Here is a 16,944-nt window from a genome sequence, read left to right on the forward strand (position 1 = left end):
TTCACGTGATTGTCCGTCCTTACCGGTGCTAATGACACTGCGCGTGTGCGAACTGATTCCAAAAGATAAAGACATACGGATTATGCACCCATTTTCGTTTATACACAAGGTTGGTTTTGTCGTGAGTTACTTGAGTTCAGACTTTTTTTCCCGTACATTGCTTACCAAAACTAACAACTATGGGTTCATTTCTGACAGAGCAACTGGCTCTCCAAAGCTGATGTAGCTTTCAGCATGTTTTTGTGCCATTTTGGTATTATATTAAACCACTGTTAACACATTTTACAATTGAAACAGCAATTTTTATTGTAAATTGGCCCCTGAAAAGCTCTCTTGGGGGGATGAATATGATATTTATGTCTATATTATATCTTTTTTTTCAATCCAAATTAAATATTGCCGAGCAGCGTATACATGTTATATGGAAAACGACAAGAAAGCAAAACTGAAATTTGCTTGTGCTATTTTTGAGCTTTGGCTATTTTATTAAAAAAAAAATGGGCGTCTTTGAGCAACAAACAACAAACAATCAACTGAAAAACGGCCGAACAGAACGAAATAACTGCTTGAAATGTCACTAAACACCCGCGGTCTGCGGAATCGGTCTGCGGCCGTCATTAAAAACACCAATTATTACGTCACCGGTTTTTATTTCCGAAAATTTTTCCGACGATTATCATGTTTATTCTGTAATAGTTGATGATTATTTTATTGATTTCCCAGTAAACATTTAGGTCGCATCGTTTATGGTTTGATTTATGCTTTTCATGGGTCAACGGTTCTTCAATCAGGTATAAATCATCATTATCGATCTATACAACACTGCAAGCTGGCGGTCCATAAACACTCGCACCAAAACGAGGTAAGCATAATTAACAAGCGCGCGATATAAAGCGCGTTCATTACAAATTCTACTGTAATTCTTCACGAAATGAATCATTGGATCCGGTGATTTGTTAATTCACGGTTATAACTGACAAGCTTGTTAACTTCAATTCCAAAACCAGCTAAATGGGTTGTACGGTCGACTTTCAAGGCAGGTATTCCATGATCCAATTCAAAGAAAGTTTGCCATTCATGTTTGTCACAAAATCGAGGGCTGAAAATCGAGCATAGCTGTTCAACCAATTAACTGAACTATAATCCTCCCGAAGACTTTCTTTGAAAGGACACCGAAGGGAACGCTAGATTTGAACAACTCCCAGCAAGAATATTAAATTGCCACAATAAGGTACGACAAAAGATAGTTTTTACTTTATTTCACTTCAAACATTATCCGTTAGTTATATTAAGTAGCAACAACGTATTGGCACTTAATTTGCTTCCCTTTCCTTACATAGATTTTACATTGATTCTTGACAACATAACACCGGTACAATATTGTTGGTTTTCCTTAATAGTAAAACGATAAAGTTTAAAATCTCTGTCGATTTTTCTTAATTATACAGATGAAATTCAACAAGCAACATTCAGTCTCCTTGAGACACCAAATTTCTTAAAGAAATGTTATTACCCTTTAAGGCATTACTTCGCGGATATTGTCCAACACCCTGGACATGTTTAGTCTTCGTCCCTTGATTTCCTGTTTCTCAGTCAGCCATGTCTTTTCTTTCGTATCGTAGTAGCGATCCAATACGTTCAAAGACCAAGGTATGTTGACACTTTTAAGCTCAGTTACAAAGAAACGGGCAAAGTTGATCACTTCATCCTCGTTTAAATCTCCGCCTTTGTTATCTTGTGGCATCCATGCACCAAGGTACGTCTTCAGGCCTGAGTCTTTAGTGAAATTAGTTGCCTCTTCAATCGCATTCTTCACATTTTGTTGGCCTTCAGGGACACCATCTCCTTTCCAGTATTTCTGCCCGCCTTGCTTTTTGTTTGGTCCTGAGGCGTAGATGTGCCACTCTGCCATGATATATGAATCATTGCTGTAAATTGATTCTTCGATGTCTTGCAGGTCCTTAGCAGTCTTCCCTGGTGAGCCGAGAATCAGAATTCGCTCAAGGTTATTGCCACCTGTATCACGGATCGCTTTCACCACGTCTTTAGTCCATCGATTGTATTTGTCCGTATTTTCGCGGAGACTTTCGCCACAGTTTTGCCCACAGTCGTCTACCCCCAGTTCTGTAAAGAGATTGAAACTCAGTTTATGACTCTTGTTTCTTAACTCCTCTGCCACCGCTGTCCACCAAGCCACATAAGCGTCGTGATCCTTCTCTGTAGCGTACGCCTCTGCCTTGTGGTGAATCCACGAGATAATAGGAATCACTTTGTGTTTTAAGCAGTGATCGACGACGATCGTCAAATTTTTAAGAAACAAGGTGAAGTTGGTGGCGGAGTAATTATAAGAGTAGAGATCTGCTCTGCAACGTAGTCGTAAGTTCCTGAATCCTTTAGCACGGACGTCTATGATGTTTTGTTCGGAGTATTTTGTATTCGGCTCTGCTGACTTGAAATAGTTTGTAGCGAAGCCAGGGCCAATCAGCTTTCGGTACCATCCTGTCGAAATGGCAGATGGCTCCACTGCAGTAAACAAACTGACGCAGAAGATGGCAAAGGCTAGAATGACGGTGCTTCTGGCCAGCAGGACGGCGGGAACGTGATAAGGCTTGGATGTTGCCTGACGGCGTGCTAATGTCTTAGGCATCTCCTTTCGGAATTTAAGACGATCTGATGAATCAAATATCAATACTCAGAGGTAATAATATTACAGTTAGACAAACTAAGAACTTGTAACTTAAGCGTATTTATATCAAAACCTGAATCGGTATTGATAGAAGCGGCCCCATCGGGATAAAAGCTTTAAGTCAAGTAAGTCAAGCTATCGGTAAAATGCCACACTACATACCGCTCGTCGCAAGTCGTCAAGATTGCTTTACAGAACGAAATTGGTTGGTACGTACGGTCAGCTGATGAAACAGTTATTGTGATTCTCAGATACTAAAAACTAAACATAAGAGATTTTAACTAAATGTCAGGCTATTTGAAATTCTTACCCAACCGTTCGTTAGATCATCTGACCCTTATTTCAAAAGAGGGCAAGTTAGCTGACATTTTCATGGTATATAGAATTTCCCTTAGCCGTTATTTCTTGCAATGCTGTTCAGTTGCATTCCTTTTGTGAAGGTCTAAAATAAACTAAATTGACACTGAAATACATTTTCATGTGAGAAAATAATTAATCAGTCATTGTCAAAGCTGCTCGGGCAAAATAATTCGCAGTTCTCCCAACACAGCTGACAGGCGTGGACCGCACACCTGCCCTACCGGTGTACGAAAGGTCATAGTTTTGACTCCTGTTGGGAGAACTTAGACCTTTTTTTCGAGGAGCGTGTGGTACTGACTGGTTAGCATCTTTCACATCACTCAACCAAGATTAGCATATACATTTCTTTCAAAATATATCTACATGTATTTTCAGATTTTCCTCCAACACCTTTCTTGTCAACTTATGCCCTACCCATGAGATTGAAACAGGTTCATGTCGATTCCTGCTGGGAAAACGTGACAGCTTGATGAAGGTTAACTGTTTTACTTATTTTCAATACTGGGTTTATGAACCTTTTGTTCCTTCTCCACTGCGGGTTCCCTTCTTTAGATTCACACTAATAGCTGGTTATGGGAGACGTTAATAGGTCTTAATATATTAAGAGGCTCCGACTGAGAATATGAAGAATCGTTGGACAGGCTGGGAAAATCGAAAATCTTGAAACTTTGCCTGAATAACACCTTTGGGGAACTATGTTCGAAAATATTATTGTCATCTTCTAGGAATTTATGGTTTTCGAGAAATTAAGAAAAAACGAAAATAACGGTTTTAGCTCATTAAATATGCAAAAAATATGCGTAAAAATGGCAAAGTTCTCGATATTCCTATAAGAGCAATTTTCAATGCTTTGAATCGAAATAAACTTAGAATAATAGCTTGACCTTTCTTCTTTCAGGCAACATAAACTTTCAATTTTTTCCGTCTATTTTGAGGTTTCCTTCGCCTTTTAAAATATTGCTTTATCAAGCACTTCGGGAAAGGGCAAAAATTGAGAAACTTTGGAGGCCGCAAAGGCACCTTGATATGTCCGATATCGAGTCAAAATAAACACTGTGCAAAAGCCCGATGTCTCTTCTGTTATAATATCAAATAACAAATCTGGGCACTCAAGATTCACACAAATGAGAAACGAAAGTTTACGACCTCCTCGTGTCTAATTTGCATAAAGCTAATTTTTGAATTCGTCCTCCGCTAAGTGATCTGGTCCGCTAAATTTACATTTGGGAGCTATGATTTGCACAAAGAAAGCAAGTTTAAACTTTATTTGATTTTGTTGACGTCTTATGCCTATCAACAGGTTATATAGACGCGAAGAAAGAAGAAAAAACAGTAAAATCATCGACTGAGCTCATTGCGTGACCTGCGTCACGTTATGAATTTTCTTGTCAATAATTGAATTAAAAAGATCGGAGGAAAGATTTGTTTGTTAGGACTCTTACATTTCAAATTTAAGATTAAAGATTAAGATAATAATATCATTCACTTACCTGAAATTGGGAATGATTTGTATAATTATTTTATTTACTCGCGTAACTTACGTCAAAAATATAAATCGTGTAGTTATTATTAATTTGAAAGTTTACTTTTTACGAACATAAACGTACATAATTATTAAAACTATGATGGACATATATCGCTGTTAGCTTCCGTTCAGTTGTCATTAATGGAAATAAAATACGAAAAGTTTCTCATCTTGTTTTAAAACAACTATATAAAAGATTTTGATCGTGCAAAATCCATTCATTCTTTCAGATTTACATCACAAAATTAGATTAAAGAGACCGAACATGTACACGGCGACAGGACCCGGCGCCAGGACCTTTAACACAAAGCACGAAATTATTCGGCTGAAATTTAAAAAAAAAATAACCCTTTACAGTTGTGCCTCTCTTGTTGGTGGGGCTTGGAGTCCAAGCCCAGAAAATCCAGAATTTGTCCAGTTTGTAAATTACCATGCAAAAGCACAATTCAAATTTTGTTACATCTTGTCTGACACAAACTGAAAGCATCGATAGCGAAGGAAAATTGTTAGTTGCCCGTGCAGGTAAGGTAAAATATATTTTTTTTCTTTGAACCACTTTTATGCATGGGTAACTGAATTAATACAAGCTAAACTATCCAATACCTTGGGATTTTTGTAGCGCAAGAATGCCAAGAACATATGACAGTTTGCCATAAATACAAGAACACGCTATTTCGCTGGCGGACTGGAGAGCAAGATGTTCTATACCAATGGAAATTGCGAGCCATAAGCCTTCTTTTACTCGGGGACGATCGCGGAACAGCAAGCAACCCTGCTCTGTTTTACAAGAGACGGGTATGCTTGTTTGAGCTAGATCACATAAGCATTAACTTTCTGTTACTTAATTTTGTTTTAAGCCCACAGTAACAACTTCCAAGTAAAAATTTAATGAATAATAGCCTACATGATTACTATAGTATTTGCTAGACTTTTAAGTGACAGACGTTGGTTTTCAGCCAGTGTTGCCAGATATTCGTTCTGGCAATTATATACCAAAAGTTGGAAGCAAATCAGAGGCAGCGGAGCGTTTTGAAACTTGGAGGGAACTAGACTGGCCCAAAAATACTCGGCAGGTTTTCATATTTGGAGCAACTTTTATATGTTCAAGTAATTGTTCTTGTTTTCTCAGCAATTTCTAGACCGAAGATTTCCGAAGATTCCCGTTTGTTGTTCGTAGGCCATACGAATGTTTCAAATTATTTTTTTGAACTTTTCCGTAGATAAACGAAGTTTCCCGAAGACTTCCAATGACTTACTCACGAGACGGAATATCTTGTCAAACTAATTTTATGCTGCGCTCACGATATTTTCGGCACTAAAACGTGGGGGGGGGGGGGGGGGGTGGGTCGAACAAGCCCCAACCGCAAATTCGTTTGGAGGGTCTACCACCCCCCCCCCCCTCCTGCCTCCCTGCCCCGCCGAATATGAAGTAGTAGTTATTATAAAAACAAAATGAAGTAACAGGATTGCAAAGCAGGGGTGCTTGGTGTCTTTTCCACGATACCCCCAGGGTGAAATTCTAAAAGAAGACTTATGGCCCGCAATTTCCCTTAGTATAGGCCTTCTTCTTAGTAGGTCTTCTTCTGAAGGCTAGTCGAATCACATGCGTTCTCTACCCCTTTAGCAACACCGCTTGTTCGGAAGGCTAATACATTGAACATACGTTTTATTTTTGACGTAAGTTACGCGCGAGCATATATAAATCATTCCCAATTTCAGGTTCTTTTTTTTTTACATTTATTTATTTTATTTTATTTTTTTTTTATTATTATTATTGCTCACACAAAGGTTACATGACTTCACACTACATTTACAAAAGTTACAATTCAAAAAGAGAACAAAACTTAATTAAACAGTTAACTTAAAAAAAAAAAAACGGTAGCAAAGCGGACGTTACAAAAGAAGAAATAGTAGGTATTACAAAATTACAAGATTTACAGTACTAGAGTGAACAAAACTTACAGTGGACTGAAAAAAACTGGTTGCAACGCAGACGTTATAAAGGAAAAAATAGGTATTACAGAACTAAATAGACTTGCAAATACAAAAGAGAACTAAACTTACAGTAAACTAAGCAAAAAAAATAAATTAGGCTTTAAATATAGTTCATTTCATAGGTATTTTTAAATAGATAACTAAAATTGCAGTTTTCCCCATATTTTCAAAAACAAGTGCAACTTTTTTTGGGCGATATGACTTTGTTTTAAAATGTCGAGTTTGTCTTGGAGGCGGAGAAGAAAGCTTTCAAAACATAAGTTGCCGACACATGAACTCGTCGCAAAAATGTGGTATTTGGCAATAAGAAGGGTGACATTAAATGCCTGTTTGTTTTGGATGTCCTGAGGACATCATGTCTTGAGGTTGGTGAATGAAATTATGATTAGTCAATAGTTTTTAGCATTTTATCCGTTTCTTAGTTTATATAATTATTGTAGGTTGATATTAATTTAAGTGTCCCCAATTAGCAGAGGGTGTTTCCCCTTGCACTTTTTTGACATGTTAATTAAGTCTTTGATTGATTGATTGATTGATTGATTGATTGATTGATTGATTGATTGATAGTAGGAATGGATATAGTCAAATGGCATTTTATAAAAAAACAAAAGCGATGTTTACAATATCGAGGAAAAGTGTTAAAAGTTAATACCGAGGTGTTCCTGTATTTCGGGCAAACAGTCATGTTTTCTTGGCATTCTAGCGCTTCAAAAATCCGAAGGTATGAGATAGTTTATTTGTATCAATTCAGTTATAAGGCCTGGTTCAGATTAGCGACATAACGACATAACAGCAAGGTCACGCAAATGCAAAAAACACCTCAAGTTGATGTTTTATGTCACCAGTGTGAACAACCGCCTAACATAAATAAGCATAACGACATAAGGAAAGACCGTTATGTCCATGTCGTTATATCGCTAGTGTGAACCTTATAAAATAGTGTGGTTCGAAGAAAAAACAAAAAATAACTTTACCTTACCTTCACCGGAAAGTTGATACTTCCGTGATCTAGCTGGAACAAGCATACCCGTCTCTTGTAAAACAGAGCGGGGTTGCTTGCTATTCCGCGATCCTCCCGAGTGAAAGAAGGCTTATGGCTCACAACTTCCATTGGTATAGAACATCTTGCTCTCCAGTCCGCCAGCGAAAGAGCGTGTTCTTGTATTTATGACAAACTGTCATATGTTCTTGGCATTCTTGCGCTACAAAAATCCCAAGGTATTGGATAGTTAAGCTTGCATTCATTCAGTTACCTAAACATAGATGTGGTTCAAAGAAAAAAAAATATATTTTACCTTACCTGCACGGGCAACTAACAATTTTCCTTCGCTATCGATGCTTTCAGTATCTGTCAGACAAGATGTAACAAAATTTGAAGTGTGCTTTTGCATGGTAATTTACAAACTGGATAAATTCTGGATTTTCTGGGCTTGGACTCCAAGCCCCACCAACAAGAGAGGCACAACTGTAAAGTGTCATTCTATTTTTGAATTTCAGCCGAATAATTTTGTGCTTTGTGTTACAGTCGATAGCTCAGTGGTAGAGCATTGCACTGGCAACGCAAAGGTCGTGGGTTCGACTCCCGCTCAGAGCCTGAAATTTTTTTCAGGTCTTCAGTAGTGTAAGGCCGCATTTGCATTTATCATATATATATATTTCACTGCTACTGTTGGACACACATTTATTCATTAACTTCCAAATTAATAATACTACGCAAGTTATAGCTTTGACGTAAGTTACCCGCCAGAGTAAATAAAAGAAACAAATCATTCCCAATTTCAGGTAAGTGAATGATTTTATTATCTCATTCTTTAATCTTAAATTTGAAATGCAAGAGTCCTAACAAACAAATTAAATTCAATTGTTGATAAGAAAATTCATAACGTGACGCAGGTCACGCAATGAGCTCAGTCGATGATTTTACTGTTTTTTCTTCTTTCTTCGCGTCTATATAACCTGTTGATAGGCATAAGACGTCAACAAAATCAAATAAAGTTTAAACTTGCTTTCTTTGTGCAAATCATAGCTCCCAAATGTAAATTTAGCGGACCAGATCACTTAGCGGAGGACGAATTCAAAAATTAGCTTTATGCAAATTAGACACGAGGAGGTCGTAAACTTTCGTTTCTCATTTGTGTGAATCTTGAGTGCCCAGATTTGTTATTTGATATTATAACAGAAGAGACATCGGGCTTTTGCACAGTGTTTATTTTGACTCGATATCGGACATATCAAGGTGCCTTTGCGGCCTCCAAAGTTTCTCAATTTTTGCCCTTTCCCGAAGTGCTAGATAAAGCAATATTTTAAAAGGCGAAGGAAACCTCAAAAAAGCCGGAAAAAATTGAAAGTTTATGTTGCCTGAAAGAAGAAAGGTTAAGCTATTATTCTAAGTTTATTTCGATTCAAAGCATTGAAAATTGCTCTTATAGGAATATCGAGAACTTTGCCATTTTTACGCATATTTTTTGCATATTTAATGAGCTAAAACCGTTATTTTCGTTTTTTCTTAATTTCTCGAAAACCATAAATTCCTAGAAGATGACAATAATATTTTCGAACATAGTTCCCCAAAGGTGTTATTCAGGCAAAGTTTCAAGATTTTCGATTTTCCCAGCCTGTCCAACGATTCTTCATATTCTCAGTCGGAGCCTCTTAAGACGTCAGTATCTTAATACGGGAGACGTTTAAGTCTTAAAATTGATTTCAATTAAGTCATGTGTATACGTGTTTTTAGAAGATAAATTCATAATACGATTTGTACAGCAAAAAATTAAAAACGCTACTTTCTACAAGAAGGACTTATTTTTCTCTAAAGAGGCTGGATTCAGACCAGTGGTCAATTTCGATCAGTCACGCCTAAATTACCTATAGAAACTTCAGGGAATTTACTGCATCTGGTTTTTATTCTAGACTGATTCTCTTATGTTTAACTCGACGTATTATTAAACACGCTATTAAAGAAGAATACAACAAAACAAACACGTGTACACATTAATCGAGTTGTAGGGCGCTTTCCATTCGACCAAAAATTCTGGTTTGAGTTTCCGGAAAATTCCAGTGGCAAATGGAACAGCATTTTCCAACTTTTCCGGTTGACTGCACGGAAGGCAAAACAAAATTTGCATATGGTCAGGAAGTGCGTCTAATATGGAAATTTCTACGGTGCATTAAAATAATGCGCTGTTGCCGGTTTCCTGCACATATAACTCGATATTTTTGCAAATAAAAAGCATTCCGAGCACTAAAAAAACCCGCCACGAATGACATCGTGGCTACAAATACAAGGACCTTTCAAAAGGCACACTTCAAGCAACGAAAACGTCGCCAACCCAAAAAGTTTAATGACCAAAACAATGGCGTAGCCTGCACGCGCGTTATAAATATTTGTACATTTCTTTGCTGCCGCCTGCAAAACAACAACGAAAAACAACCCAGTTCACCAAAAAAATTGTTTTTGGACTTTCAAGAATGCTTCCTTAACACATGTAGCTGCTTTCAGCTGCACAAATCGCTAAATTTTCTGCCGAAGGAACTCAGGCTGAGTGTAAAATGGTAGCCGGAAAAGAGGACAACCTCGCAAGGTAGACCCAAATTTTCGAAAACAATTTCCGGGAACTTTCAGTTTCATTTGATTTTGCTTCAGGAATTTCCGGGGTTTTCGGTTGAATGGTTCGCATTTCGGAAAGTCATCGCTTTCCGGATTTTCTGAAAACTTTCCGAGAAAATTTCTGTACCATTCGTCCTTGTTCCGAAATTTCCGGAATGTTTGGTCGAATGGAAAGCGCCCTTAGTCTTTGCATTCCTTCTGACCACACGAAAGCGCCAAATTGGTTCAAAATCATAATTTGGGGAGCGAAATCGGGCTCGCCGATACACTGCCAGGCTCCTAGTACACAGGGTCTTCTCGGCGACGAGTTTCAAAATGGTGGCTTTTCCCCCCGCGCCCCGCCGCCATCTTGAAAGCAGAGTAGGCCATGGGGACGAGGTTGACGCAAAGGCACAGTAGCCGTTGCTAAGGTAAACATTTCTTGCACCGACGGCGGTCTAGAATCCAGAACCTTCGCAAAAAGAAATTATTTTGTAAAACTCAAACCTTGGCAGTGTTAGTTGGAAACAATGTTAAAAGAATGTCTAAACAAGTTTTCTAAGCATGTAAACATGAAAATGGTGCGATGTTATACACTCCTTCTTAAGAGAAATTTTCACCTAAGTTTATCTAAGGCTTCAGTGGCTGATGCACAATGGATAAATCTAGAAGTATACTAGACGGGCTACTTTGTTCTGTATACTATTACTTCGATCTGATGATTTGTTTAGGCGCACCGAGGAGATCTTGATTATACAGCTCTGGGACGGGGTTTTAGTGGTCTGACTTCGCACACTGCGGAGACCTCCATTTGAAACTGAGAAAAGTAAAATATCAAAACCGAATGCTTGAAGATTGCACAAAAGGAAACAGTAATATGTGAATACTATCGGAAACTGAGATAAGTTTTCTTAGAACAGCAAAAAATAACCAAAATGAGTAAATAATTGTAGAGATTTTGACTGGATATTTTTCCACTTTAAAGAAAAACTAAATTGGGATATTTACGTTGATCTTCATTATTTTGAGCAATTTCTCACAAAGCAAAATTGACAAAATTTAGACGCGAAAATCATTGACTGGAACAGGAGCTAATTGTAACTTATCTCGACGTTCTTTTCAAAACTATGGGCAATCTAAAAGATAATTTTTGAGATCGCAAAATGCAATTAGTGTTTTGGGAAATTTGAGATTTGCCGAAACGTCTTTAAAATGCTAAAATATTGATAAACATAACATATAAACATATTAAACAACACAGCCTTTAAAGTACTTAAAATTAAAACGCACTATTTTGCCTAAAATGTATAGGGGAACATTATGGTGTCTGTTTGCAACGCTCAAGAAAAAAAAGAAACGAATCAGCTCATTTCATCGTGGGCCAGATTGCAAATATAGTAAAAACCTTTCGCGCAATCCCCAGGACGTAATAGAGATTATGGATATTGAATGCGTGTATTATATTATGCTCTGAGTGTTGCCAATAATGATCAAGATGTGGGATGAAACTACGGCATGAGACAGTTTGAGGACCAACGGCTTTCCTTTTATAATCATAATTAAAAATTCCCCATGTAGTCTTATTAACAGTGCAAGTGGGCCTTGAACATTAACTGCTTTATTGATATTGAATGCCTTTGTCATACAATGAGTGTATTGCCGATTTCATTTGAAATTTGTTTGTTAACGAATTGAATCTTGTTTCATCTGACATATGTCTCCCACTTGTAACAATTTTAATTTAAATCACATTTTTTATCCTTATTTGAGTCTTTGTGTGTTTCGTGAATAATTTAAATCATTTTCAACCTTCTGTGTTTTGCAGCCTTCTATCAGGCGAGCAGTGACAAAACGAAATATTAAAATCTGGTTAATTTAACTTCAACACTGAAGCCATTCTTGAGATCACTGAACCGAATATCTCTGTTGTTGCTGTTTACCACCACTGTTGGTGTGTAGCCATCCGGGTTACCGTGGACTTGTGTTTCAGCGATGGTTGTCGACACTTCGTTCCTCAGAGTCACCGTTACTGATTTCCCTGCACTTGCTATATTGTACAGCAAATCTTCGCCCACGTCATCCGAATTCTCTGGATCGGAGCCTGTTATGGGAAAGTTTAGGTCGGGATAGCTAATACTGAGGTAGATAAATCCTGTAGTTTCCTGGACCATTAGAAGGCAATTTCCACTAGTGACGGAGGCTACTGGGCCACCTAATGGCAGCGGCCTGCTAGCTACAAATATTACATATCCTGTAATAGGAGCGCTGAGGGCTGACCACGTCTTTGGTGACTTTAGAAACTGGACGACGTGGGCGTATTCATTATCTTGCAAAACCTCGTAAACTTTACTTCCTGAAGATTCTTGAGCCGTTGCCAGGTCAGTCAGTGGTGTATGATACGATGTGGTCGGTATCAGGACAGCGTATTGGTACTTGTTATAAGTCGTGTCATGTTGGACCCACGCAGTGCCATAAGTACCAGATGTTTCCGTCGGCGTTCCATCACCAGTTTCGGAAGACTGACTTTGTACAGTAACGTGTAGGGCCGATTTGCTGGGATTTGGTATGTAGAAATAGTTTCCTTTGGCATCAGTGAGGGTTGTTTTGCTTGAAGATGTTGACGGGACATGATTGTAGCCAGATGACGCAGTCTTTCGAACTCCATCAACCTTTATGAATGACGAGGCAGAGACAAGCTTGTCTTGAAAAAGAGTTGTTTGAACTACTCTCCCGCTTGTGTGTTGGCCTCTAATATTACTTCCTAAACACACGAGCAAGTTTTCAAAACTGAAAACTGACTTTTTAAAGTGGAAGTTGATTTGTTTTCGCCAATCTGATGATGAAAATCCGTAATTTGGTTGTTGAAAGTCCATGCCAAACAGTCCATTTTTTAAACTCATTGTTCCTTTAAATGTTAGACTTCCTGCTAGCTTACGTTTGTTGTAAAACCTCCCCGCGCCTATATTTAAGTCGTCTATGTTTGGAGTTCCCATTGCAATGGTCGTTGTTCCAGGAATTTTAGCCCAGTCCCATCCGTTTGCGACGTCATGTACCTGAAGGGCTGTTTCATTGTTTGCAATCAGAAGCGCACCGTGACTGGCAAATAATCCATAAACATTTTCGTTTCCCGAAGCTTCGATGTCCCAAACGAACCGGTTAAATCCCTTGACCGTTACAGCCCAATCCTTACGCCGATGGATCGCTAGAGCAGCAAAGTTCTTGGACCAGTGACCTTCAGGGGATGATTCCGCAGATATGCTTAGAGAAACAGCAGTGGATTTTACCTATACAGTAAAACAACAAAATACAAGAAAGTAAATAATAAAGATGGTAAATTTTAAGCTCGGTAATAAATAATAAAGATAAGATGTTCTACATGCCACGAGCATGGGACAAAGAAAAATTCTGAGTCCCCGACGGGAATCGAACCCATGGCCTCCCAGATACCGGTTGGGCGCTCTAACCAACTGAGCTACGAGAGACTCGTTGTGAGCTGGGCCACTTTACTAGGTTGATATGTGACACGCGTCCTGCATACTGCTAGGATCAGCAATGTCAATTTCATCAAGTTTTGTAGTAAATAATAAAGATGGTAAATTTTAAGCTCGGTAATAAATAATAAAGATAAGATGTTCTACATGACACGAGCATGGGACAAAGAAAAATTCTAAGTCCCCGACGGGAATCGAACCCATGGCCTCCCAGATACCGGTTGGGCGCTCTAACCAACTGAGCTACGAGAGACTCGTTGTGAGCTGGGCCATTTTACTAGGTTGATATGTGACACGCGTCCTGCATACTGCTAGGATCAGCAATGTCAAATTCATCAAGTTTTGTAGTAAATAATAAAGATGGTAAATTTTAAGCTCGGTAATAAATAATAATAAAGATAAGATGTTCTACATGACACGAGCATGGGACAATAGCAACATGTCTACATGTCACCCGACGTGAAATGGCCCCATGGCCTACCAGATACCGAGTTGGGCGCTCGTAACTCAACTGAGCTACGAGACCAACTCGTATGTGGAGGCCATGGGGCCATTTTACGTCAGGTTGACTATGTGACATGTTGATATTGTCCCATGCTCGTGTCATGTAGAACATCTTATCTTTATTATTTATTACCGAGCTTAAAATTTACCATCTTTATTATTTACTACAAAACTTGATGAATTTGACATTGCTGATCCTAGCAGTATGCAGGACGCGTGTCACATATCAACCTAGTAAAATGGCCCAGCTCACAACGAGTCTCTCGTAGCTCAGTTGGTTAGAGCGCCCAACCGGTATCTGGGAGGCCATGGGTTCGATTCCCGTCGGGGACTTAGAATTTTTCTTTGTCCCATGCTCGTGTCATGTAGAACATCTTATCTTCTTTAAAATACAAGAAAGTTTCTCAAAGGCTAATTAAGTAATTGGGCCTAGTGTTGACAATTCAGAAAGTAATTGTGCTTGTTTTTTCAAATCTGTTTCGCGCTCGGCCCAGTTTAAAATTACTCGCCTGATTACTCCCTTAACCAAACCTATAACAAAATTCTCGAGCGTAATTGGTTTTCAGCAGCCTGTTTTGAGCACTAATTATAGGGCATTGTACGCGCCATGCTTGTTATTCGACAGTTAAATAGGACAGTTTTTGCGTCATACATGTGTAATTGGACAGTACGCGTATTTTGCGCGCGCTGTTGCGATGCATTTTCTTGAGTAAACTGTAATGTTTTTACAAATCGAACTCCCGCTACACGGTCGAAGCAAACCAGGTGGTTGTCCAATAGACGTTTTGCAGCCTACTTGTATTTTTTTGTGTACATGCAAATTTCCCTCCATGCCTCGCTGCAGGATCAAATATCTTTTGTTGTTTGAGCATGCTAACGAGGCTAGGAGGGCAATTTACATGAATACAAAAGAATAACAGGTTACTATTTAATTAGGTTACTATTTATTAATTAAAAGGCTGTTGGTTAAAATAATTTTACAATGAGTTTGTCTTAATACTCACAGCTTCCATAATTTCCAGAGATCCCAAACTGTTAAAATAGTACTTGCCCTTGTTTGGCTTTCCGTCTTCTAAATAATTGTTCACAGCTGCGTCGCTATACAGCCGCAAAAACATTTTCGTCTGTGCCGGATCAAATCACTCACACTTATACCTGTTGGTATCGTGGAAGGTAAAGTGGAAGGGTGGGAAACGCTGATGTAGGCATAGCCTGCTAAGAGAGTCTTAATAAGTGCCTTGTTAAAGTAATCTGGGTAACGTCCATTAACACTGGTTGGAGTAGAATACTTGACAGCTACAAGACGCATTGTCTCCAGTCCTCGTCTGACATTGTTGGTTGATGATGATGATAAAGCGAATGAAGTTCCTCCAAGAAGATATTGGACAAAAGCTGCATTATGTAAGGCTTGTGGAACATAGGCTGAAGAATAAACCCTTTATGGTGGAATCCTGTGAAATCTGGCTTTATGAGTCCTCCAAGTCCTTCGTTCACCGATACGGCGTTGTTCATCCAACTAAGTAACGCATCCATATCCCGGAGTTTCGCTTTCTTTTCGTTATCGTTATCACTTGGCATCACCAGCACAATGACGAGCCTGTACAACATAAGTGTCATCATACGATCAGCAGTCGTTCCTTTGAATTCGAATGTCGTTTGATAAATCTCTCCAAAGTCGTTGTACCATTTGGCTGTGTTTATCAAATCTATCAATCTGCTCTTGTTGGCAGGAAGGCTTAGAGAGTCACTGAGAAGGAACAGAGTGTGCATAAAACCTGCGCCATCAAGGTTCATTTCGTGATCCAATGATCCGACACTACTCCCCTCCGCAAAACCTTGCTCTTTTGCGAAGTCAAGAAGATTATTGATCTTGTTTAGTCGAACAAGGTTCAGCGTGTTTATGGCAGCCTTTACTTGATCTACCGTCAACGGTCTCGCAGAAGGCAAATATCTTGCAAACAGAGTTCGCATATTGCTATCTCGCCCTGCTATAGCAATTTGTGCATTTCGTACCCTGCGTGAGTTTCCGGAGTTTAGCTCGGCAAGTTGTGTTGTCGCAGCATCTGTAACTTCGTTTGTACGTGACCTTATGTAGTATTCCAGCGATAAAGGCAGAAGAAGTTTTTCAAAGACATATCCAAACTTTGTTCCAAGTTTGCAGTTTCTGCAAAACAAAGGAGGTCCAACGATTTTTCCTCCTGCAAAGGTCAGTCTAGTGTCATAATCTCGATGTGCTTTTGTAACAGTTCTTAAAAGGGAATCCCATCTTTTCTTTAGAGAGCTTCCGCTTGGGAAGCTAGAAGTCGCTTTTGTTTCATCGCAGTAATAGTTTTTGAGCCGGTTTTTGATATGGTCCAAACTCTTCCTCTTTGGTTCGTCAATTGGCGACAGTGCAGGAACGGCTTGTTGACTCCACCTGTAAGTCTGTTGCCAAAAATTACTCTTATCATAAATTGCCAACCCATACGGACTGATTGGAGGAACCACTTTGTCACGAGACTGCTTTGCTAAACTGCGCTGAAACTCGAGTGCGTCTATGTAGATGGTGTCTGGATCGGTCAGGACAAAGTTAACTTCGTCGATAACAGCGGGACTATCCAAGCTTCTAGCTGTTGTTTTGCATTCTGCAAACTTCACCCAAATTCCTCTCCAACCTTTAAAATTGAGATTGGCGCAGAAACATCCAACAGTCGTCGTCATGTCACATTTGAATTGTACTTCCAGTGACTTTCCTGGCGAGGGTGTTTCCTTGTAGATCCAAAATTTCACTCCTCCGTTTCTAAGCCAGGAGTTCGGG

The 16,944-nt window shown here is 39.0% G+C and overlaps 1 protein-coding gene and 1 pseudogene across 3 annotated transcripts; both read right to left on the reverse strand.

The window, feature by feature from the left end:
• Nucleotides 1-1,239: 1,239 nt before the first annotated feature.
• On the reverse strand, nucleotides 1,240-16,944 carry LOC144644543 (uncharacterized). Of its 2 annotated transcripts, none has more exons than XM_078504055.1 (2): nucleotides 16,917-16,944; nucleotides 1,240-2,670 (listed from the first exon to the last, which is right to left on the reverse strand). In XM_078504055.1, the coding sequence occupies exon 2, from the start codon at nucleotides 2,645-2,647 to the stop codon at nucleotides 1,517-1,519; it is 1,131 nt and encodes a 376-aa protein (XP_078360181.1). In that variant the 5' UTR covers nucleotides 2,648-2,670; nucleotides 16,917-16,944; the 3' UTR covers nucleotides 1,240-1,516. The 2 variants fall into 2 exon arrangements, with proteins under 2 accessions (XP_078360181.1, XP_078360180.1); XM_078504054.1 differs by lacking the exon at nucleotides 16,917-16,944 and adding an exon at nucleotides 2,849-2,967.
• Nucleotides 11,757-16,909, reverse strand: LOC144644542 (chondroitin sulfate ABC exolyase-like; annotated as a pseudogene). Its single transcript, XR_013569132.1, has 2 exons — nucleotides 15,152-16,909; nucleotides 11,757-13,436 (listed from the first exon to the last, which is right to left on the reverse strand). The product of XR_013569132.1 is annotated as a chondroitin sulfate ABC exolyase-like (transcript).

Source organism: Oculina patagonica, chromosome 2 (genome assembly GCF_052425735.1).
Source record: "Oculina patagonica isolate OP01 chromosome 2, crgOcupat, whole genome shotgun sequence".
Lineage (NCBI taxonomy): Eukaryota > Metazoa > Cnidaria > Anthozoa > Scleractinia > Oculinidae > Oculina > Oculina patagonica.